The sequence below is a fragment of the Acanthaster planci genome, linkage group LG12 (genome assembly GCF_054643075.1).
Source record: "Acanthaster planci isolate LZ-2023a linkage group LG12, COTS_SCS, whole genome shotgun sequence".
In the NCBI taxonomy this organism is placed as follows: Eukaryota; Metazoa; Echinodermata; class Asteroidea; order Valvatida; family Acanthasteridae; genus Acanthaster; species Acanthaster planci.
Genome location: NC_141788.1, coordinates 9,133,460 through 9,155,892, shown reverse-complemented (window position 1 = coordinate 9,155,892; position 22,433 = coordinate 9,133,460). Strand labels below are relative to the sequence as shown.

The 22,433-nt window shown below is 43.3% G+C and overlaps 3 protein-coding genes across 9 annotated transcripts; 1 reads left to right on the top strand and 2 right to left on the bottom strand.

Annotated features, from left to right (window-relative positions):
* Positions 1-72: 72 nt before the first annotated feature.
* Positions 73-5,389, bottom strand: LOC110985180 (monocarboxylate transporter 13-like). The gene is made up of 7 exons (XM_087144027.1): positions 5,158-5,389; positions 3,747-4,136; positions 2,344-2,640; positions 1,259-1,668; positions 624-849; positions 367-513; positions 73-218 (listed from the first exon to the last, which is right to left on the bottom strand). Exons 2-7 carry the CDS (start codon positions 3,898-3,900, stop codon positions 73-75), a joined length of 1,380 nt encoding a protein of 459 aa, XP_087000153.1. The 5' UTR covers positions 3,901-4,136; positions 5,158-5,389.
* Positions 5,390-5,744: 355 nt separating this feature from the next.
* On the bottom strand, positions 5,745-15,880 carry LOC110985229 (monocarboxylate transporter 13-like). Of its 7 annotated transcripts, none has more exons than XM_087144456.1 (8): positions 12,030-15,880; positions 11,399-11,498; positions 9,916-10,472; positions 8,516-8,812; positions 7,578-7,999; positions 7,055-7,280; positions 6,779-6,925; positions 5,745-6,599 (listed from the first exon to the last, which is right to left on the bottom strand). In XM_087144456.1, exons 3-8 carry the CDS (start codon positions 10,067-10,069, stop codon positions 6,439-6,441), a joined length of 1,407 nt encoding a protein of 468 aa, XP_087000582.1. In that variant the 5' UTR covers positions 10,070-10,472; positions 11,399-11,498; positions 12,030-15,880; the 3' UTR covers positions 5,745-6,438. The 7 variants fall into 7 exon arrangements, with proteins under 7 accessions (XP_087000582.1, XP_022101791.2, XP_022101790.2 ...); XM_022246099.2 differs by having other exon boundaries at positions 9,916-10,356; XM_022246098.2 differs by having other exon boundaries at positions 9,916-10,356; positions 11,399-11,493.
* A 1,199-nt stretch (positions 15,881-17,079) lies between these two features.
* LOC110985228 (monocarboxylate transporter 13-like) lies at positions 17,080-21,958 on the top strand. Its single transcript, XM_022246097.2, has 6 exons — positions 17,080-17,473; positions 18,404-18,706; positions 19,250-19,695; positions 20,192-20,417; positions 20,787-20,933; positions 21,050-21,958. The coding sequence occupies exons 1-6, from the start codon at positions 17,314-17,316 to the stop codon at positions 21,214-21,216; spliced, it is 1,449 nt and encodes a 482-aa protein (XP_022101789.2). The 5' UTR covers positions 17,080-17,313; the 3' UTR covers positions 21,217-21,958.
* The last annotated feature ends 475 nt before the right edge of the window (positions 21,959-22,433 follow it).

Below are 22,433 nucleotides of genomic sequence, written 5' to 3'. Positions count from 1 at the left end.
GCTCTCTTGTTGTGGGCCCACATAATACGTATGTTCTCTCACTTATCAGTATTCAGATCATAATTGGATAGGCTAGGTTCTGTCTGAGCCACATCGTCCACGTGACCTGCACCTCCTGCGCACCGGAATGGCCACAAACATCGCTGAAGCGCACACAAAGATGGCGATGATGACCACAATGCCGACAGTATAACCACCAGTGGTGTCATTCAGTACACCTATCGATGTAAAACAGTACCAAAACATATGACCGTTGTGTGCTTGACATCATCTTATCCAGGCATGCGTCTTACAAACATACACAAATAAATGTAGCTGTAAACTTTTGCACTCAGGGCTCGATGTTGCAAGAAAGTCTGTTTTTACCTGATAGAGGAGCACTTATCAGTATTCCGATCCCTGAGGGCGCTATTGATAGCACCATGGTGGTATCTACGCCGAAGGTCTTGTGAAACACTTGTGCACAAGCTGTGAACGTTGGCCCATAGGCACCGGCTCGCATTACGCCAGACCCTGTTGAAAAAAATTAAAAGCCCAAATTATACACACGACATGAAATCGAAGGAACGGCCATAGCCATGAAGGTACAAATAGAGTTAATAATTATTATGGAGCAATTTTACCGAAAGCGACGGCCGCAACGGCTGCATAAGACTTGGCAATGACCAGTGATCCCAGGAGAACTGTCCCAAAGACACAGGATGTGAAGATCCAGTACACATGCATGAAGGGCATGTGATCACCAACCACACCGATGGACATCTTCCCGAGGATTTCTCCACTGGCAAATATCATAATGCAGGATGATATCTGCTGGCTGTTGAAGTCAAGCCCTTCCATGAAACTGGCCTGCAAAGAAACAAACAAAATAAAATACATAAAATACATGTACCCATACCTCGCCTTTTTTCAGTAAATGTCAATTTTATAGCATTCGGGACCATCGTTGAATCATTGTCTTATTAAATTTGAACCCCCCCCCCAAAAATAAATAAGACTCGTAGGTTTGCATGGTGCTTCTACAAACCTTCCATGAGTAGAAAAGAGAACCACGGTTTGCGCAGAACAGACAAATCAAATCATACATCGGGACAAAAATAATCAATAATTAACGATGGTATAAAAAGATAACTTTGTTAGAACTCATTGGAAAAGTTTGTCATTCCAGAGTGACTATTCAAAAGGACAACGGTAGGCCTACCATTCTCATGTCGATTTGTTCTACTTTGCAGGTGCATTTGCATTGCGGTATACTTACAAAATTGATGTTGAAAAAAGTCCATCCGAGGAAGGCGAACACTATGCCAACAGACCATAACCAGACCTCGGTGCTCTTAATCAAGACAAGAATTCCAGGCTTGGCGATGTAATTCCCTCCGGCTTCAGTGTTCTCTTCGTTTGTGTTTGCTTCATGATCCATGCTTTCACCAGCAGTCTCTTTGATACCGCCTTCAGGATCTGTCTTCATCGGGACCATGCTCTGCAGATTCAGTTTCCTCTCCGGGGACTTGTCGGGCGCTGCAGCGTAGTCCTCGGTAGGTGGGTTAGTCAGGAACACGCTGCTGGCGAGGCCTGCACCTAGTATCCCACCACTGAGAATTCGCAGCGCTTTTCGCCATCCGTAGCGAGTAATGCTCGCTGTCATCACGGGACTGAATACCAGCATACCTGCCAGTTAAAACATCGGCATATTAATGACGGACCGTGAATATATTAAAATTTGACACAAGGGAATCTTCAATTTCAGATTCATACACAGCTTATTCACGGCGCCTTTGGGCAACATCAATTTAATACACCAATAGGGATAGGAATAAAGACATTAAACTCGATAAGTTTCAATTTTAGAATTTTAACGGATTGTACTTTTTAACATTAACGTTTAAGAACTGAACTGAACTGAACGAATGTTTAGCTTCCCATCACCTTTACAAATTGACGAAAAGATTTTGTTTTATGTAACCTATTTCTGAGCACTGAATTCGTCAGTGGGTAAAGCCGTAGGTCGCGGGTTTGAATCCAGCCTGGGGTCATGGTACATGTGCCCATAAGCAAGGCACTTTGTCGCTATTAAAGTTAACATTAGTTTATATTTGAGACATTATGTTCCAGAGTTGTGTAGAGGGACTGCAGTGCCAGGTTCAGATTTTGGAAACAAAATGGCGGTTCATTATGTCCACAGAGCAATGGAGCGTGCGGCAGCGGCTACTGCATCTGTGTGCAGTGGTGCATCCACCTGCCAGTTTGTTTCCAACAATGGTGACACTAATGTCGCACTCTCAAAGTTGAGTACACTGGCATAGAGCTTGTTCCTAGCTCTATGGTAACAGGTTAAGGCATTACCACACGTTGATCCAAGAACGGTGAACACGCTTGCTCGGGAGAAGTTCTTCCTGAGGAACCACTCCAGCACCAGTGCTATGGAAGAATGCGAAGTAAGGTTCGTTCCAACTCCACATAAGACGCCAAACGTCAAGTAGGCGTAGCCAATGGCCGGCACGAAAGACGTCGTCAAGAGCCCGGCGCAGAAGAGGACGACCCCGAGGCTGACGACAGCCCGTCTGCTAAGTTTCCGTCCCAGCAGAACGGTGAGCGGGCTACACAGACAGGATAAGGCCGTGGATAAAGAGCCGATCCAACCTGAAGATTTACAAAACGGTGGACGACTTTAGTTAATCAAGCGAGGAGAAGCTCACTGCCAGCGATTCTTTGAAAAATGTTACGGCAAGTAAAGGCTCGTTTAATATTTCCCGTAAAATTCCGTTAATATGCTCTCAACATAATTTTATGTGACTACAATTTACATTTTACGGGAAAGTATTGGCACCCATGGCTGCCAAGCAACTTCCCGTAAATATACGGGATATTTGTCACAATGGAGAATAGAGTAGGCTACAGCCAAAGAAACAATAAAGTATGGCGTATAAACTTCTTGTATTCGTGTACATTTTTATGAGTTTATGTCCATGCCAAGTTTTCAATAAAATGTGTCACACACTTGCTGGCTTTGTTGAAATAAGACCGCGTCTGAATCGCTTGGCTTTGACTTGGACCTGTTTGTTTCACGCAGATCGGAATCGCGATCAGTGATCCTGGGTTGGTTCACTGACACCAGAACCCATGTAACGCGGGCGATTCACAATAGGTGGACAGATTTCGCGCATTGTGATTAGCCAACGCGTTGCAAAGTGTGACGTCACTTCAGTTTCAACCACACCCACTGCACATTCACATAGAGTTACATGCATTGATCGCCGTTTAGGGCCTACATGGAACTGGAAGTTAACGCGCAACTTCAGCAATCGTCCAATGGGAACCTACAAATCGTGGCGCGTCTGCCTTTGTGACGAAGTCACTTACGGACCGGATTGCGAAACGCCCGTATTGATAGCGCAAACCAGCTTTGGGATCACTGATAACGATCCAGATCCGAGTGAACAAACAGGCCTTTAATGTAACACACGACTCTATGGGGTCTGACTGCACCCAAGTGATTCGCATGCGGTGCCTTTTGCATCAAATCCTTCACGGCTTTTTTACACCGAGACTACCGATGTAGTGCCAAATGGGAAACAAAATGGCCGTTCATTATGTATGCAGTACGCGTAGCTATCACCTGTTGATTGTCCATGTGCGCGCAGAGATAATCCACCATTTTGGTTCCAACAACGGAGACACTCATGTCACAACTCTCTCTACGAACAGCTCTGACATTAACATGAGAAGATTCACTGCTTTGGTCTTACCAGTTACTGCCGATCCAGAATGGAACTCTGCCTGCAAGCTTAGATAGAGGATACTGTAGTTGTATTGAATGCCCAGGGAGAGGAATATCATGTTGAATGCTGCTAGTGTGACAACCCAACGCCACCACCAACAGCGGAGATGGCAGCAGGCCATGGCGTAGGAGTCGACCTTTCGCGGCTCCAGATGGAAATTCCCTCATTCGATGTCTTGCTCAGACCTAGGCCTATATAGCACGGTTATGATGTCTTCCCGTCTCAGGAACCGAGCTCACTATGATGGCATTAGCCCAGAACAACCGTGGGCAAGTTCTCGATGTAAAGTGTGTTGTTCTGTACGTGAATGTGGTCCGGAACACCCGAGGGCCTTCCTTGAATTGATCAGTCACAGATCTGCATAAGGAGTATGACAAGTTGAAAATGACGGAAACCCAATAAACCTTCCTTCATCCGAGACTTCCACATGCATATTGCTGATGTAGGCTTCATAAAATAAGACAAATTGAACTGAAAATCAAATTTCGACTCTGAGTTGAGTCACTTCGCGTTGAGTCAGGGTAATTTGGGTTCTTTAAGTCGAGTCCAAGTACCAGTGTAATAGTGATCCGGACTCCGTGACATACGGACTCATACCCTGCGTATTTGTTTTCTGAGGTAACTTACAATGACAACTAAAGGGAACAAAGACGTCCAGATTGCGTGGGGCCAAATATTTCATATGAAATCGGTAGTTTCGAATAGCACGAAGCAACAAAGCAGGCATTCCGAATGAGAACTTAGTACACTCATCCCGACGTTACGGTTAACCAAGTTTCGTTAAATATCTTCACTGCACGAAGTGTGGGAATCTAAATCCTCCTTTAGGCCTACTTTTTTTTTTAATATTCGCTGTAAATTTACTCTCATTTTCATACAAATAAATATATAAATGTCTGTGGTTCAACTGTCTATGGTCCTGGACGTGCACGGCTCATGCTAAATGTGGGCCATCATGTGGCTCGTAAAAGCACATGATTTAAGCTCAGCTAGCTGTCAATCCTAAAATGCTACCTTTCTATCGCCTGCTTTACTCATGGAAGTCTATTCATGTTCAGTTCCTTACGATTACGCTGCCCTGAGTGTGTTTTGCTGAGATTCAGGTCTCTCACTCTCGTAGTGGCCAGTATAAAATGAACCGAAACCCAAAACATATGGAACAGCACCACAGACCACCCATTCCTCAAGGCTTCACGTTGGGATCAACCACACAGGAGTAAAACAAAATTCGATACACGGTGGATGTAGGCCTACCTGTACGCTCGGCACTCTGAAATTTCACACTCAACGTGCGAGTCATTGACCATGGAGCCTTAACTCTGCAGTGTTTCAACCAAACCAACATGATCAGGAAACGCGACCAGAAATGAGCACAAACCTTGAATGATAAACATCACGTAATAATCACGTAATGGGTTGGACCTGCTTGTGGATCATGCTGTTTCTCATCTACGTCTTGTATAAAGAGAGGTGGTACGTCCATCCTGTCTGTCTGTGACTGCAGGCAGTGCGATACATGTTCACCCGTGCCTATGAATTTCCGCGTTGTTGTTCACCAATTGAAACCATCGTGGTGAACATGCCGCAATGCCAGCGCTCTCTTCCCCACACGAACGACTTCACCCATGCCGGCATTCACAATGCACGGACGGCAGCATCTAGGGTTACAAGCGAGTAAATAGGCCCCAAATCGCCTGCACAGACTGCCGTTAGAGCATAGAGCTAGGAATTATGTTAGCGTTTTGTGGCACAAAAAAATAACAGAAGCTTTCATCAGGACTGCCAGCTTGAGGTTCCGAAGGTTTTGGACAAAACGGAGCCCTTCAGTTTGCTCCATTTTGCAATGGAGTGTCGGCCAATTTTTAAAATACATGCTTCACATCCGTTTTGAGGAGTGATCGTCTCTGGAGAGAAATACACGTAAAAACAATCAAAAATAACAAACGGCAAACAATTGAGTATCTTCGAAAGACACACTCAACTCCTCAATTCAATTTGATGACGACAGTGAAACGGTGTAACAAAGGTTTAAACAGGCTCACAACTATCACCACGAACTTCGAGTTCGCACACGGATTTATTTGTGCATTACTTAAGTTCTTTAATGATCTTTAGGCTTAGATAGTCCTTTATTAACTGCATCACAGAGTTGACACGCACGAATATTTATGTTTTTTATACTTGAAGACTCTCTTGTTTAATTTCGTTAAATGTGGTGGTGCATTTCTTTGATCGATTACGTAATCGTAGTTATTTCTTGAAGGTCTGTTAATATTTCCTTTCATACTTTTGTATATTAATTCAAATTATGGTTGGGGACCAGGAAATGACACATCTGTTTGAACGTCTTCCCTTTTCCTGTGTTTTCCCAGAATAAAACTCCTCCAAGGCCAATTTACCGTGCCCTCTTCCAAGTAATTGACCCCAACAAGCCAGGGTCACATTTGAATTAATGATAAAAAAAATTGCGAACGAGAGATTTCTAACGGCAGAGGTAATTAAAATAACAATCATGGTTCCCCTCCCTAGGAAATCTTGATAACGTTCGTAGTGCACATGCGGCATGTCGAACACACTTGAGATCTCGCGAGAAGTCAAATAGCAGCGTGCTCTATCTACTGTTGTAGGCCCGCAGTTCTCTCCTGCAAAAGTATTCAGATCACAACTGGACAGGTTGGGTTTCGGTGGAGCCACACCCTCCACGTGACCTACACCTTCTGCGCACCAGAATGGCCACAAACGTCGCTGAAGCGCACACGAACATGGCGACGATGACCACGATGCCCACAACGTAATCACCGGTGGTGTCGTATAATGCACCTGTACATGTGAAATGTTACCCCAAAAGTTACCCAATCTATATGTGCTAAAGCTCATCTTATCCAGTCATGCTTCTCATGAATATAAAATAAAGTGCCTCTGGACCTTTACGTCGGGGGGCTACTATAGATTGTGCTCCCAAATTTACACACAATTGACAAAAAAGACCCCTTTTTCACCTGACAGAGGAGCACTCATCAGGATCCCGACCCCTGGGGGAACAAATCCGAGCGTCATGGTGGTATCTGCGCCGAAGGTCTCCTGAAACAATTGCGCACAGGCTGTGAGCAATGGTCCATATAAACCAGCTCGAATGAAGCCAGACCCTGTCAAAAATAAACAGTTTACAACTTACACAGACAACAAGAAGTTTAGGGAATGGCTTTATTTATTAAAGTTATTTCTTTGGATTGGACAGCCGTGACTAAAACCTAAATAATATGGAGCAATTTTACCGAAAGTGACGGCGACAACGGCTGCGTAAGACTTCGCGATGGCCAATAATCCCACAAAAACTGTTCCAAAGCCACACGACACGAGGAGGCAGTACACGTGCGTAAAGGGCAGGTGATCGCCAACCACACCGATGAGAGTCTTCCCGACAATTTCTCCACTGGCAAAAATCATAATGCAGGAAGATATCTGCTGGCTGTTGAAGTCAAGCCCTTCCATGAAACTGGCCTGTAGAAAAAAACAGCTATACAGTTGTATTTTCCCCTTTCTAAAATGAATGCCAACGTATCACTGATGGCCCGAAGGCTGGTGAATGATTGTATTATTGAACAAAAAAGAGACAAATCGGTTTGCATGGTGTTGCTGCAAACCTCCAGGGTTTAAGCAAATAATCGAATTCTTTTCACAAATAACAATTAAGTTACATCATACACGGCTAAAGCTTGTTATTTAAGACTTAAGGACATTTGGATCATTCTTATGCTAATTTTTGCTTTTTACTCCTCTGCTTTGCTATTTACTCACAAAATTGATATTGAAAAACATCCATCCGATAAAGGCAAGCACTAAACTGACGGACCACAACCAGACCTCAGGGCTCTTAATCAAGACAAGGATTCCAGGATAGGCGATGGTATTCCCTCCAACCTCAATATAAGTCTCTTCCTTTCTGTTTGCTTCATGACCCTTGCTTCCGCGCTCTTCACCATCAGTCTCATTGGTACCACCTTCTGGATCTGTCTTCATGGGAGCCATGCCTTCCAATTCCTGTTTCCTCTCCGGGGACTCGTCGGGCGCTGCGGCGTAGTCCTCGGTAGGCGGGTTGGTCAGGAACACGCTGCTCGCGAGGCCCGCCGCCAGTATCCCACCGCTGAGAATTCGCAGCGCGTTGCGCCATCCGTGGTGAGTAATGCTTGCTGTTATCACAGGACTGAATACCAGCATACCTGCCAGTTGGCAAATTAATAGAGTTAAGAAATTTTTTAAAATGTAAGTCTGAAATTTCTATTCGGATTAATAACTGCGTCTGTGGGCTGTGATTAATTCATACAGCTCTTTCGTTAAGATATTTAGCTTAAAATTTGCGAGAAAGTTATTAGAATTAGTTGAATTATTTTCATTGCGGCAGCACACTCAAAGTGTCTACCACACTGAAAAATTTCCTGGGTTAAATTTCAACCCAGGGAGGGTGAAAACTGCAACTACCCAATGGTTTAGGTTGTTTCAACCCAATCTGAGTGATTGAAATTAATTTCTGGTTTGTTTTAACCAAACAATGGCTAATATCCACTCATTTTGTGGGTGAAAAATGAAACAGAAAGTAATTCTCATCCCAAAATTGGGTTAACACAGCCCATATTTGGGTAGTTGCAGTTTTCACCTTTCCTTAGGTTTAAATTTGATCCAGGCAATTTTTCAGTGCATAGGTTGTGTACAATAAATAATTATGGTCGAGGCATTACCGCACGTTGCTCCCAGTGAAATGAACGCGCTTGCTCGGGAGAAGTTCTTCCTTGCGAACCACTCTAGCACCAGTGCCGAGGAAGAATGCATCATGAGGTTTGTACCGACTCCCGCCAATACGCTGAACGTCAAGTAGGCGTAGCCAATGGCCGGCACGAAGGACGTCGTCAAGAGCCCGGCGCAGAAGAGGACGAGCCCGAGGCTGACGACAGCCCGTCTGCTCAGTTTGCGTTCCAGCAGAACGGTGAGCGGGCTACACAGACAGGATAAGGCCGTGGCTAAGGAGCCGATCCAACCTTTAAGGATTTACACGGAGGTGAACGACTTTAGTAAAAGTGTAGCTGTGATGAATTTGATACTGTATTTCTGCAACTACCTTCTTCAGTGTATGAAAACTCTTTACATTCCTATTTGGTTAAATATATTGAAAAGGTGCACTTTTTTAACATGTAATATTATCTATGCTATCCTAGACAACTGAGGGCGCTGTTACCGTGATGTCATCCAGGGAAGTCATAGTTCAATGCGTTCATTTTCTGTTGAAATTGTGAACCCAGAATTTACTCACTGAAAACATTTCTGGAAAAGGGTTTTTAATGCTTGCTTATTGCTACGCACATAGATGACGATGATCAGCGAAGTCCAGCAAGATTTACAAAAACGCAGGACTGTTTTTGCATACAAAACCAGTGTAACTTTGGTTTGTTTGGAATACCCACGGTTGCTAAATAATTCCCGTAGATTTACGGGATATTTGTCACAGTGAGGAGTAGATAAAAGAATCAAGGAAACAAAGAAACGAAAGAATGAATGTAACATATTTTCCTGTACATTTCTGACATTCCGACATCTATATGCTAAGTTTTCATTGAACAGTAATTGTTGACTACTGTGATGTGGGATTTGACGTTTTTAAACACCCGACTGACCCAAAGCTCCCCGAGGCGAAGCCAACCGCGCTATGCGCACCCGAGGGTGTTCAAAAAGTCTTATCTCACATCACAGTAGTCAACAATAATGTTGTTCCCTATCTCTATCTTGACGATGTATTTCCCTTTTTTGAGGGAAATTAAGGGCGACAAAGTAATATTTGAACATTAGCAACCGATTAGCGGTCGCAGCATTATCAGGTAAACTGTGGGGACACAAGTGTAGTATGCGGGCGACGCGCATGCGCAATATCATACAACGCTGGCTGACGTGATTTTTTTTACGCTTAATGTGACATGCGGTTATGTCGCCCTGTCACGTGATCACTCTGGGCCGATGTAAAACAATATTCAAGAAAGAGGTGTGCCAATGAAATCGGTCACACATTGGCTCTGTTGCATCCCCCTTTAGAGTTTTTTTTAAACCAGAGTTGTTAAAATTAATATTATAAGATTCACGATGGTTTTACCAGTTATTGCCGATCCAGAATGAAACTCTGCCTGTAAGCTCACGTAGAGGATACTGTAGTTGTATTGAGGGCCCAGGGAGAGGAATATCATGTTGAATGCTGCCAGCGTGACAACCCAACGCCACCACCAACAGCGAAGATGGCAGCAGGCCATGACGAGAAGCCGACCTTTCGCGACTTCAGCCGGATCAAGTCCTTGCTCAGCCTTATCTACAGCGCAAACACCATGGCACGCACGTTCGTACTATGCAACTTGCGGAGCCGGCAGGCAACTCGAAGATGAATGCTGCTTTCAGGAACCGAGCACACTATGACTTATCTGGCCCAGAACCGCCAGGCAAGTGTCCCATGCAGTTGTTTTTTTTAAAGCTGTATATGTAAATGTGGTCTGGACACCTGTAGGCTTGTAGTATGAAGCAATCAGTCACCGATGTTAGCCATCTGGACAGGGAAAACATTATGCTCTCTACAAAAAGGTGAACGTAGCGAAGCTCCACATACATGTACCCCTCTGTTATATATCGTTGTATCTTTCTTTCACGTGATGCTGACGTTGGCTTCATTATGTGAGAGAGTAAATTTCAAAAAATCAAACATTTGACTGAGTTTGAGCAATTATTGAGAGTACTGTTGAGAACAAATTTTTTTAAAACTTTTTTTCTCTCTTTGTGATTTTTCTTCGTTATATGAAAACTCGTAAAGTTGAGAAGAAACTTGTCCCTGCAGTCATAATTTTGAATTGACAGTAGAACGAGGCCTTAATCTTCCTGGGCGTCACCAGGTGGCGCTTTTCTCTCAGGTTTTTACGCTGTCAACGACAGGCGCGTATTTAGTGTAATGCAATCTTATGACAACGTTTCCATACCGTTAACAACACGCACATGTCCTGCGCTACACAACACTCATTGCGCCGCGTACCACTTCTTAGCCGGTTCGGAAGTGACATCACTTCAGTTCAAACCACGCCCACTGCACATGCAGAGCAGATAGGGTTACATGCATTGATCGCCGTTTACATGGAACCGGAAGTTAAATCGTGGTGCGTCCACCCTTGTGACGTTACGAACCGGATTGCTTTGCCAATGCAAACAACTCTTGTCGCATGCGCACTGTGAAAAAAACCCGCAATCGTGAAGTGAATCAACGCTTATCGCGCTGCGAAACACTTACCACGTTGTGTAAGATGGCCTCAATAGTACACCATATTTTTAAGTAATAACAGACACTGGAGTCTGGAAGTGCATTGGAGAAAAAAAGCGTGACTGACTGAACTTTGTGAGACCGAATTTCAGCAGAGGAAGGGAGAGGAGGGGGGGATTTGTTTCTAAGATCAATCCAGTTTCAGGAAACAGTGCTTACAATTTCAGTGCACGGCTGAAGTGTAGGAATTGAAATCTTCTTGATACCTATGCTTTCCTTTTTTTTCGCTCAAAATAAACTGTAAATTCAAAGCTGCTCAATGGTTCTACCATTTTATACTTACCGTACGTGCACTACATGAGCTGGACACAGACTGTTGTTCAACATACGCGGGATGATGACTAGCCTTTGGAACTAGACGAGCATGATTACCCCAGGCTATGCTAGCAGATCAACAGAGAAATATCACTCTTTTATCGATTGCACTCCCCATGAAAGTTCAATTCTTCCACGTTCACTTGCTGATCACACTGCCTGATTATTGTCGTTCACAATGCATGCATGGGCTCCAGGTTGGTTGAAGTTTGGGTCTCATAGAATCACAACAAACAAACAGTAAATTTGAAAGAAAAAAAAAGAAGAGAAAACCAACCAACAAACAAACACATGCAACCAACACGAAACCATCAAAATAAACAAACAAGCAAACAAACAAACCAACAAAGAAACAAAAGCGGCTATCTGACTAATACATGTCGATCCGCCGGTCCGACAGGGAGAGTGGAGCCTTCCCTTCCTTCACAATGGAACACAATCCATACATGTACAAGTACATTTGAACACGTTCACTCATTACATGATGAAGGCTATTTGCATGTGCAATGCACGGACTTTATTTGGCCATGGAACAGCACTGTATTTGAACTGAGCATTGCGAAGAAATGCAACCAGAAATGAAACAAAATGAATAGCACCTGGTTGTCGATCAGCTGGTTTTCATCAGCATCCGCCAAAAAGAGACTGCGAATCATGTTCTTAGTGTGATGACAATACAATGGTGCTAGCATTATTTTGTAGACACAAGTCATATGCATTGCGTGTAAAGTACATGTACATGCATACGCTGCATGCTCGCCAGTGGGAAACCCTAACGGTAAGCTTGGTATTAACTGTTTTGCCGTACTCTTGCATAATGCGCATGAACGGTATTAGAAATTTTATGACGACAGCATTTGCATTATTTTGTATCTCATTACTGGTAAGCATTTGTACACCTTTTCAAAAGTCATGTTTATGATTTTCCAAAGTAAGTTTGTACAAGATATATACGACATATCTCCCCAAAACAACGATTATTTCTCCAAAAAAGATCTTGTACAAACGAACTGAAAAAATATGTCTCATAAACGAACTAGGAAAAAGTACATTTAATTAAAATACATATAGTTAATGCATACAGTCCATAAAAATGGATTATGGAAAAAATGTACTTATTAAAGTTGAACAGGCGAATTTAAGTCTCGGCCTTAGTTTCCTCCGCTTCCTCCATGTGTGTGTTTCAAAAAACGAAATCTACCAGGAAATTGCACCTTTGTATTCCAATTAACATTATTTCCAAATGGGTTACTATTTTTAACCAATTTTTGAGACCTTTTGCAGATATGAATTCGCATATTGACGAGCACAACTGTAATCCATTCAGTCTGAGAAACTGAACCCATGTTGCATTGATTTTTGCACAACAACTGGCTAGATTTATATGACGGGTTTAACTGAGCATACAGTGTTTCTTATTAATATATACGTTGGGTAAAGGCAAAACCCGTTATTTAAATTAACATCTCCCCAACGCAAAAAAAATACATCTTGAAAAATTGCTAGATGTTGTATACGTCACTACTCAAGCTTTCCATTTCATTTAGCAATTTATTGTTGCATAAGTATATGGCAAACAGCCAGTGAACAACCTTTTACCAATACTGTTAAAACAATACTTTTTGGTGTTATCAGAGGACCACACCAAAAGTGTTACTTTAACACCGCTGGTGTTACTTTGTACACCTACAAGTGTTACAATACATAAAAGAAACGCCAACTGTTTTGAAAGAACATCAAAAAATTTAACACCGATAAAAAGTTAAAGTGGAAAGCTTGTGGTAGCACCATGCAAAGATACGATCTCTTTGTGAGTCTGTATGGTTCTGAAAAGAACCGTGAGGAACTCAACGTTTCGGACAGTGCGCGGAATTTGTCGACCCAATGCACGTTTGGAAAGGGTCGACAAACGTCGCGCGTCATGATTGGCCAACGCGCTGCAAACTCTTGGTGGCGTACTTCTATGAATAGCCTGTATTACTCAATTAGAAAATAACTCAAGGAAATTTTACATTTACAAGACAGACAGTCAATGATTTGTAGAAGGGAGGCTGGGGCGTTGGTAGGGTTACGGGGAGCGGGGACAGGTGGGCTTCATGCTCAAATGAGAGGGTTCTTTAATGCCACCGTTACATCAACAACGTAACACTGCATGACATATGGACGAGTTGATGCTTTGAAAAGTTTCTCCTTGTACGGCGGCAGTTAAACGTGTTTGTTTCACTTATAACGCTCACACTTATCATGAATCATGATTCCTTTGATTCCAGTTTTTTCCTATGCCCCTTGCACAGTACCTACCGGGTGCTTACTGGATAAAATCCGGTCCGGGGATGATCGTGGCTCTTAAAATTTTAGGGGTCGAGTAGGAGCGACGACGAAAAGCATAGTAGGAATCCTACCACGTTCGGCCTTCTTTTTGTCAGAACCGTATCGAATATGTGGTCATTGGGGTAGATATGTTTGTACCTTATTTTAACGGCCGTGGTAAGTTAACTTAAAGGATTTTTTTTATCGAGTACTGTTAATCGAGCATGAGTACTTTGATGCTCGAGTACAAGTTTTGGATGTCGAGTTCCGAGTATTTCGTAGCCCGAGTACAAGAACTGTAGTTCGAGTACGAGTACTTGGACGTCCGAGTACAAGTACGAGTACGAGTACTCTGAAAACGGTACTCGAGTAGTACTTGAGTACGAGTACCGAGCACAAGTACTACAACACTAAGTAGGATCCCCAACTCGTCTTCGAAAGTCTATATTCTTAAGGAGGGTATTGGAGATTTCATCACCAGGATCCAAAAAGCAGATCTACAACTGCGCTATTATCAAGTAGACCGTATGAATAGGGGATTTAGGGGTCCTTGATCTGAAATTTAATATCCTGAGTGGCTTCGCTGGAAAAAAAAGATATTATGGCACGGACTTTACCCAAAGCAATCCCCACAACGGTTGCGAAAGTCTTCGCGATGGTCAGCAAAGCCAGCTGAACCGTCGCAAAGACACAGGACACGAGGAGCCAGTACACATGCATGAAGGGCATGTGATCACCGACCACACCGATGAGAATCTTCCCTCCAGATTCCCCACAAGCAAACAGCATAATGGACATAGATATCTCGTGACTGTTGAGGTCAAGCCCTTTCGTGAAACTGGCCTGTAATGGAAAAAAACAATTGAATATGCTTTTTTATCCACTTCCACAGGATGCTTGAATAAATAATACTTCTTCCGAACGGAAGTCACACCATGAGGTCACATTCACCGACGTCCCGCTATGTGATAATGGGCCCCGAGCAAGCCCAATAGAGGGCACAATTTTCCTATCAACGGAGGCTCCTTTGGTGGGAACGCCACTTTGCTGGTTCACGAACGACTCTGAGATGCATGCGTTGCGTATGCATCGCTACGAACACTCCCCACCAACGTGGCTCGGGGTTGCTTCTGCGTAAGGCGGATCGATACATTTGGAAAGCCTGCCATTTTAAAGTGCTGAACTTGTGTTTTATACATGTTTGTTTAATGCTAACGGTTTATTAATTTGACAATACCGTGCTCAGCATGATCACTCGACAAAATTGAGCGACCTACACTACATGCACGCTCTCTGAGTCGTGTACTGAGAAAGATCATACGACAGCTGCAGCGTCTTATTCGGCGAGGAAATAAGGTGGCGGACGAGGCCGCAAACGCTGAACACTTCTGAAGTGTGAGACGTATTGGACTCACAACAATAGGCACCATTACGAAAGCATGATTTGGATTCGTCGCTGCTGGCGTGAAAATCTGAGATTCCTCTCTGGACACTTACATTGCATTCACGGTATATCAACTTACAAAGCTGACATTGAAGAACGTCCATCCCAGGTAAGAGAGCACCAAAGCAGTGGACCACAACCAAACCTCAACGCTCTTGACGAGAATTCCAGGATTGCCGACAATATTGCCTTCAGCCTCCTCATTGTCCTCTTTTTTCTCGTTTGCCTCATTATCTTTGCTTCCGCACTCTCCTCTGTTCTTCCCTTTGGTGCCACCTTCAGGATCTGTCTTCACTGGGACCATACTCTCCAATTCCTGTTTCTTCTCCAGGGATTCGTCAGGGGCTGCGGCGTAGTCCTCGGTAGGCGGGTTGGTCAGGAACGCGCTGCTGGCGAGGCCTGCACCCAGTATCCCGCCGCTGAGTCCATCCACTCATGTCTAACAGATCAGTTGTCCATTCCCTGTGGGTTTTCCAGACAACACCACTTTGTACGTTACAGTCACGTTGGCGCTGGCAAAGTTTGCATCAACTGCGCAAACGGAAAATGTTAACGATCTTGAACAGCGAAATACTTCCTACAAAAGGCTTTGAGCTGTTGAACTGAAAATGAACACTTTCTTTTTAAATCGTGGATTGGTCGCTAAGTTTTTGTGAAACGGCTATCGTAGATAAAATCTATAGTTTAGTCTTCACCTCTTACCACGGGTCCAGACTCTGCCTGCAAGCTCAGTCACGTAGAGGATACTGTAGTTGTATTGAGGGCCCAGGGAGAGGAATATCATGATGAATGCTGAGAGTATGACAACCCAACAGCGAAGCTGGAAGCAGACCACGTCGAAAAGATGAACTGGCGCCAGCTTCACATCAAACCTCCTTTCGTTACAAACCCTTCAGCCTCACAGAATCTGCTTTTTAATGTCACACTCGTAATTTTGCCTACATATAGCAACAAGCGAATATGCTGAATTTATCCGAAGTTTAATTTTGTGATACTTAAACATCAAACAGCTTCGGGTTTTGTTATTATTTTAAGATGTTACATGTATTTTTAAGAGAGAGTGCATCCTTAATTTTTCTCCTTTTAATCCCCCCCCCATTTCGAACAGGTCGAGGATTTAAAAAAACATCGATGGCAATCATGGGTTCTGAGGGCAGCTGCACTGACACCCCTCTCAGCCCACACGGACGATGAAACAGATACCTATCGGCCGAACAAGTTACGGAGGTAAGCACATGCCATGTTGGGTTCCAAATAAAATATAAAAACTGTATTAGCTTTCTAAACACTTTCTGGTTTGCGTCTCTTCACTTTGAGAAATGGCGGCCATGCAACGCGTCTTGTCCGGTATGGCCGAAAAACGTATGTATTTGCTTCCATAACTTCTTCGCTTCATCCATGTCTGAAGCACGATATTTGGAAAGATCTATCAAGTTGAAAAGCGAATCTAGGGAGAAAAAGTCCAGACCCCAAAAATGAGGAGTATTCAAAGTGCAAGTCATACCAACTTGCGTTCATAAATTACAGAATAGATGTGGATTTTATTTTGGTCATGTTGTACTGAAATTATGTAATTTTACAAACTTTTTGCAATTACACTTTTTATCATTATTTGTGTAGGACTTCCGTCTTGGCTACACACGCTGCAAGATCCTAGCAAAAATTCAGAAGTAACATCACCCCCTCGAAAGTACACGGGTGTTGCACTGGAAGTAATGAAACGTTGAGTGCGCATTGGCATAAGTACAAACAGTGGAAGAGTCTCACGGCTCGTGTATTTTAAGCGGGGTCAAAATGCAGTTTATCATGCACCTGCGACGTGCAGGGTTACACGTAATATGCTGATTAATAAAGTACGGAATAAACCTACGTACGTACGTATGTGTACTGATCAACGGAGACACTTTTTTAAATTGCAACCGACTCTCGGTGGCTCAGATATGAATAAATTGACATGCAGGATTTTGAAACCTTTGGTCTAGTGGAGTGGACAGCCATCGTATCTACACTAACTGACTTCACAGACTAACCAGTTATTCTGCTTACATAAACCAGAATTACACTATCATGGACAGAGCATTGGACAAATTTGAGAGAATCGATGCCAGAAGGTTGGCATAATAGCGGCCATGGTTTGTCTACAGACCCGTTGTGGATGGTCACGGTGGCGTTGGGTCGTCACTTTCGCCACTTTCGGCCAGTTTTTCTTGTCTCTCGGACCCTTGTTCAACTTCAGTACTCTGTTCCTCAGCCTGCAAGAGGAGTTCCATTCCAGCGCTGCATTAACGGGTTAGTTTCTGCATGGGTTTCTGCACGGACGATATTTGCCTATAGATCATGTGTTCGTTGAACGCGTACGTGAACGTGTGAAAGGCTGCATTGTTTGGACATAATATTTTAGAGGTAGCACCATACCCCCCGGAACTGTGGGGCCCGTCTTCGACGCCTCCACTGCGCTCATCCCCACAAACTTGGGACTCAGCGCGGCGAACGACGGACCCCACATTTCTGGGGGTATATTTCTACCTCTATGGAACCTAAGAAAGAATATCTTTTACTGACGCCGCTCCTGTGAACAAATCCTAGGGGACTTCTTATGGGCTGAAAGTGTTTTATATAATATATTTGAACATCTCAATATTCTCGAAGCTAAATTTGACTTTTAGAACATTTCTATTGCTCCTAGGTGGCTAAGTAAATGGATCGAGAGAAGAATTAATGGATTTCTTTCCAAAATCAATTGGTGCCCTCAACATTTTCAACCCATAGTAATATTTATGGTGTCAGCGACCTCACCCCCTTTTTAAATGTCCATGGCTGGGCAAGTCAACCCCTCATTCACCATCCCTCAATGTCAGCCATAAATTTTCGCCGCTGTTTCTGAGAAAAGGTTTTGGCGATCTTTAATTTGCACCACCAGTGAGATGCATGAAACCTTTTTGACAGCCAATCTGAAGGTAATTTTTTTTATAGAAAATGTGATCGAGATGAATTGAAAGACATTAATGGGAAAACTCATGTCGTAAGCTCTGTGCAAGTAAGGAAATGAACTTGGAGTTCGGATTCAGTCCACAGAATGTAGGGCTTGCGATGTTGAGAGAAATGATGTTTCATTTTTTTCTGCAGTGCCGTAAGGGGGTTTGCCTTCTCTGATTAAAGACCCTTGCTGTACGTTACTGGAAATATTGCATGCAGTTACTTGGCATAATTGGCTTTCAGGTTGGCTAGGATCTCTCTCGGGTTCACTATCCTGTCTCGCCAGCCCTCTCAGCGCACTCCTGTCGCTGAAGGTGCGCCACCGTACTGTCGCCATCTTCGGAGTGGTCGTCTTCTGCGCAGGACTGCTGACGACGTCATTCGTTCCCGTGCCAATGCTGGGATACGCGTTTTTCACGTTCTCGGTCTTGACAGGTGTTGGCGGCAATCTGATGACGAACGCGTCCATCGCACTACTTCTGAACTGGTTTGCGAAAGGGAACTTTTCTCGGGCGAGCGCTCTGGCTCAAACGGGCTCCTCGACCGGTAAAGTGCCGTCCTGTCGTCTCCCAACATTTCTGTCGAAAGCTACGTCCGAGAATTATTCTTGCTGCGATGATGTAATATTTTTATTGTTTATTTTTTGCGTTTGCAATGCATTTCCACATTGCAAAGTATATTTGCTGAGTTATACGGATCAATAAACGAATGATTTGAAAAATAATCTACTAGTAATAATAAGTAAAACGTAACTGAGAAGAAAGGGGGAAACACGGAAGCATATTCAGGAGGCAAAGTCTTACACAGAACTCATTAAGAGAGAAACTAGACAAACAAAATTAACAAAGAAGCCATTTCTTATCACACGTTCCCTGAATCTATATCTGATTCAGCGGAATCCATGCCTAGTTTCCATTTTTTAAAATGTTGCCCAACACCTGCAGATGTGATAAATAACAAATCTTAAATTATTAATCAGTGTAAATATAAAATAAATTAATCCGTATAAATGTTCCATTTTATTGCTTATTTCAATCCCAGGTTCCCAAAATAAAAAAGTTAACCTTGCTTTCAATTCGATATGGCCAGGCATGCTCGTCTTTAGCCCTATGCTGACGGCTTTCATTACTCGGTATGGATGGCGGAATGCGCTAAGAATTCTTAGCGGCGGCATACTCGCTGTTGGGATCGCCGACTGCTTGCTGTTGACCGACCCACCGTCGACGGAGGGCTACGCTGCAGGGCCCCGTGAGACTCCAACTGAGAAACACGAATTGGAGAGCATGGTCCGAGTGGGGCACATTGGCGATGATGGTCACGCCGAAGAGGGAGGCGGCGTAGCCAGGGCGTCTACTGACGAAAGCATCGAAACGGAAGCCACCATTTCCTGTTCAGAGTTGCCTCAGATGGAACCTCAAGTTGACACGGATTGTCGTGGTCGTCTTCATAGCTTTGTGACGGACGTTGAGGTTTGGGCGTGGTGCGTGTCCGTCACGCTGTCCCACTTTGGCTGGGCTTTCTTCGATCTCAATTTTGTATGTATCATGCATTTGAGAAAGTAATGCATTAGCGTTTCTTTTTTGTTTTTGTTTTGTTTGTTTTGTTAAGGCCTGAACATTCACGACACAGAGTTGCTAGTGCACAGGGGAAATAATTTCATTTTCCATTTAGTTTGGATTGTTACTTTTGGATATTAAAAAGGGAATGGAATTACTGATTTTGCCTGGATGTCCAACTTAAACGGTTCAACTGCCACGTATACATTAATTTCATAGCAACAGCTTGGTGATTGTCCAAACATGCGTACTATCCACCGTTGGTCATTTTATGACCTTCTGCCATCTTCCTTCAATTATTTGCTTATTTTATCATTTGCGGTGAAATTTATTTCCCCGCTTACCAACCCAACCCAGCTCAACTCGACCCTGACGCCTGTTGGGACCCCTGCCCAACCCCAAATTTGGCTCGGATAACAAAGGGAAAGTGGAACAAAACGAAGTCGAAAACTAACATTTGATATGTCTTTCACAGGCCAGTTATCTGAAAGATATTGGTCTGGGCAGTAACCAGATTTCCACGGTCGTCATGTGTTTTGCTCTGGGGGAACTTGGCAGCAAACTCGTGATAGCCCTTATAGGAAATCGTCTGCCGTTCATGGAAGTGTACATGTTGCTGGTATCCAGTCTTCTGGGAACCGTAGTGCTGGGATTACTCACCATTGCCAAGACGTTTGGATTGATGATTTTCTTTGCCATAGGTGAGTCATCACTGATTAAAACACTGGCTGCGTGAGTTCTGGTTACAGCAACAAGAAATGATTTCGTCAGTAGAAAACAACAAGTCCCGTTGATCATATTGGCAAAATGATGACACGATATTCGCAAAACTATACAGCCCGAATAAGCACAAGGATATTACATGGTGAACAGTCGACTTTCTGGATGCATAGCTTTCATCGGAAGACACTTTCGCGCCTATTTCCACCGTAGGCACCAGTGTGTCTTGGTTGCATCCCTGAACTTTTCTAGTACGAGAGCACCATCACGGGCATGGACACAATATGACTCCCTCAGGAAATATCTTTTGGACTGACTTGTCGTTGTATTCCTGTCCTTTCGTCTCCTAGTTTCCGGTGTCCTACGGTCTGGCGTCAATGCCAAAGTTTTCGTCGCTGCGGCCCAACTTTTCCACGACCAGTACGGGACAGAATGGGCCATTACCATGTCGTTGGTTCCAAACGGAATTGGCTATCTGATCAGTTCGCCTTTAGCAGGTAAGATCCAATGGCTTATCCATTACGTCCGGGGCGGGGGAATTGGGAATTTCGAAACGTACTTCTTTCAATCTATAGGTATTAACAGGATGACTTTTTTGTCTTATTTCATGCAGGGATTCTGTATGACGTCACAGGTGACTATGTCTTCAGTCTTCTCGTCATGACGACCGCCTTCGTGGGCGCTTCGTCGGGCTATTTATTTATCGCAATAAGGAGGAGAATCCGGTCACGTGGTTCGTGTTTTCGGTCCCAACGAACCCTACACCCCACGGGGGCGTAGTTCAAACTGCGGCGTCTTCCAGCTCTACTCTTGAGCTCTTAATACAAAGAGTTTAGATTAAATATTGTTTCTATATTTGGGAAAAATAGTTTTTACGAGATATGTTTTTCCAATTTAAAAAAAATATATTATTTGATTATTATTATTTATTTCTCTTTTAGCAGATAAAAAATAAAACTTGAAAATATATATGTCTTGAAAATTAACCTGAAAAAAATATATCTCATGAAAACAAACTTCGACAAAATTATTTCGAGTATTGTTTCGAATCATTTCGGGCGATTCACTATGGTGAGCGAAATCTTTTGACCCTTTCCAAACGCAAATTGGGTCGACAGATTATTATTGGCCAGTGCGTTGCAAACTCTTGGAGGCGCACTACTGTGAAACATCCATATTACTCTCGTGCTTTGAAAAATTAGGCTGCATCCGAATCTGTTGTCTAGAGCTAGGTCTAGGTCTTCCCTCCATTGGAAATGTGCAGATATGCGTAGACATTAGACCTAGCCGTAGCTCTGGAAGCCCGTTTCGGACAATTACAATTACAATTGTAATTTAACAATGCGCTAAATACCTAGAAAAATCAGAGTTGGTTTACAGTTATTATGAAAACACAACAATACTAATGGCATTTAATTTCTATTTATAGTTTATATAAAACAACACCTTAATGACTTGGAAACAAAAGAATAATAAACAATAATAACTTGCCTCATTTTGTACAAAGCAAATATACCTCAAATGGTATAATTATACGCATCGATCGGATTTCCCAACCATTGCCAATACACGAAAGAAAATAATTATTGAACAAATTGGCAAGTATTTCTGAGTCAAAGGGTGGCTGTAAATACTTTCTGTACGCAATCAGTTGAAAACATGGCAGGTCAACACGAGTAATAGGCGAGTAATACGGAAAAACTCTTCAACAAACTCTGGACTCAAACGGAGCCGGCAACTCGCTAACAACGATCCCTAATAAGTCATCGTGACTCCACATTCAGTACAGTGGCATAACTACCATAGAGGGGAGGTGCGCGGTCCCAGTGGAAGTCTCTGTCCCTTGGTACCGCCCGTCCTTCCTAAACTGAAATTTTGAAACATATATATGTACAAACACCAGCTAATTTGGCACCCCGAGTGTGCTTTTTTTGTCTTTTTTTTTTTTAAATTACAACCCTCTGAGGGTACATCATGCACTTTTCAATGGAAAAAAT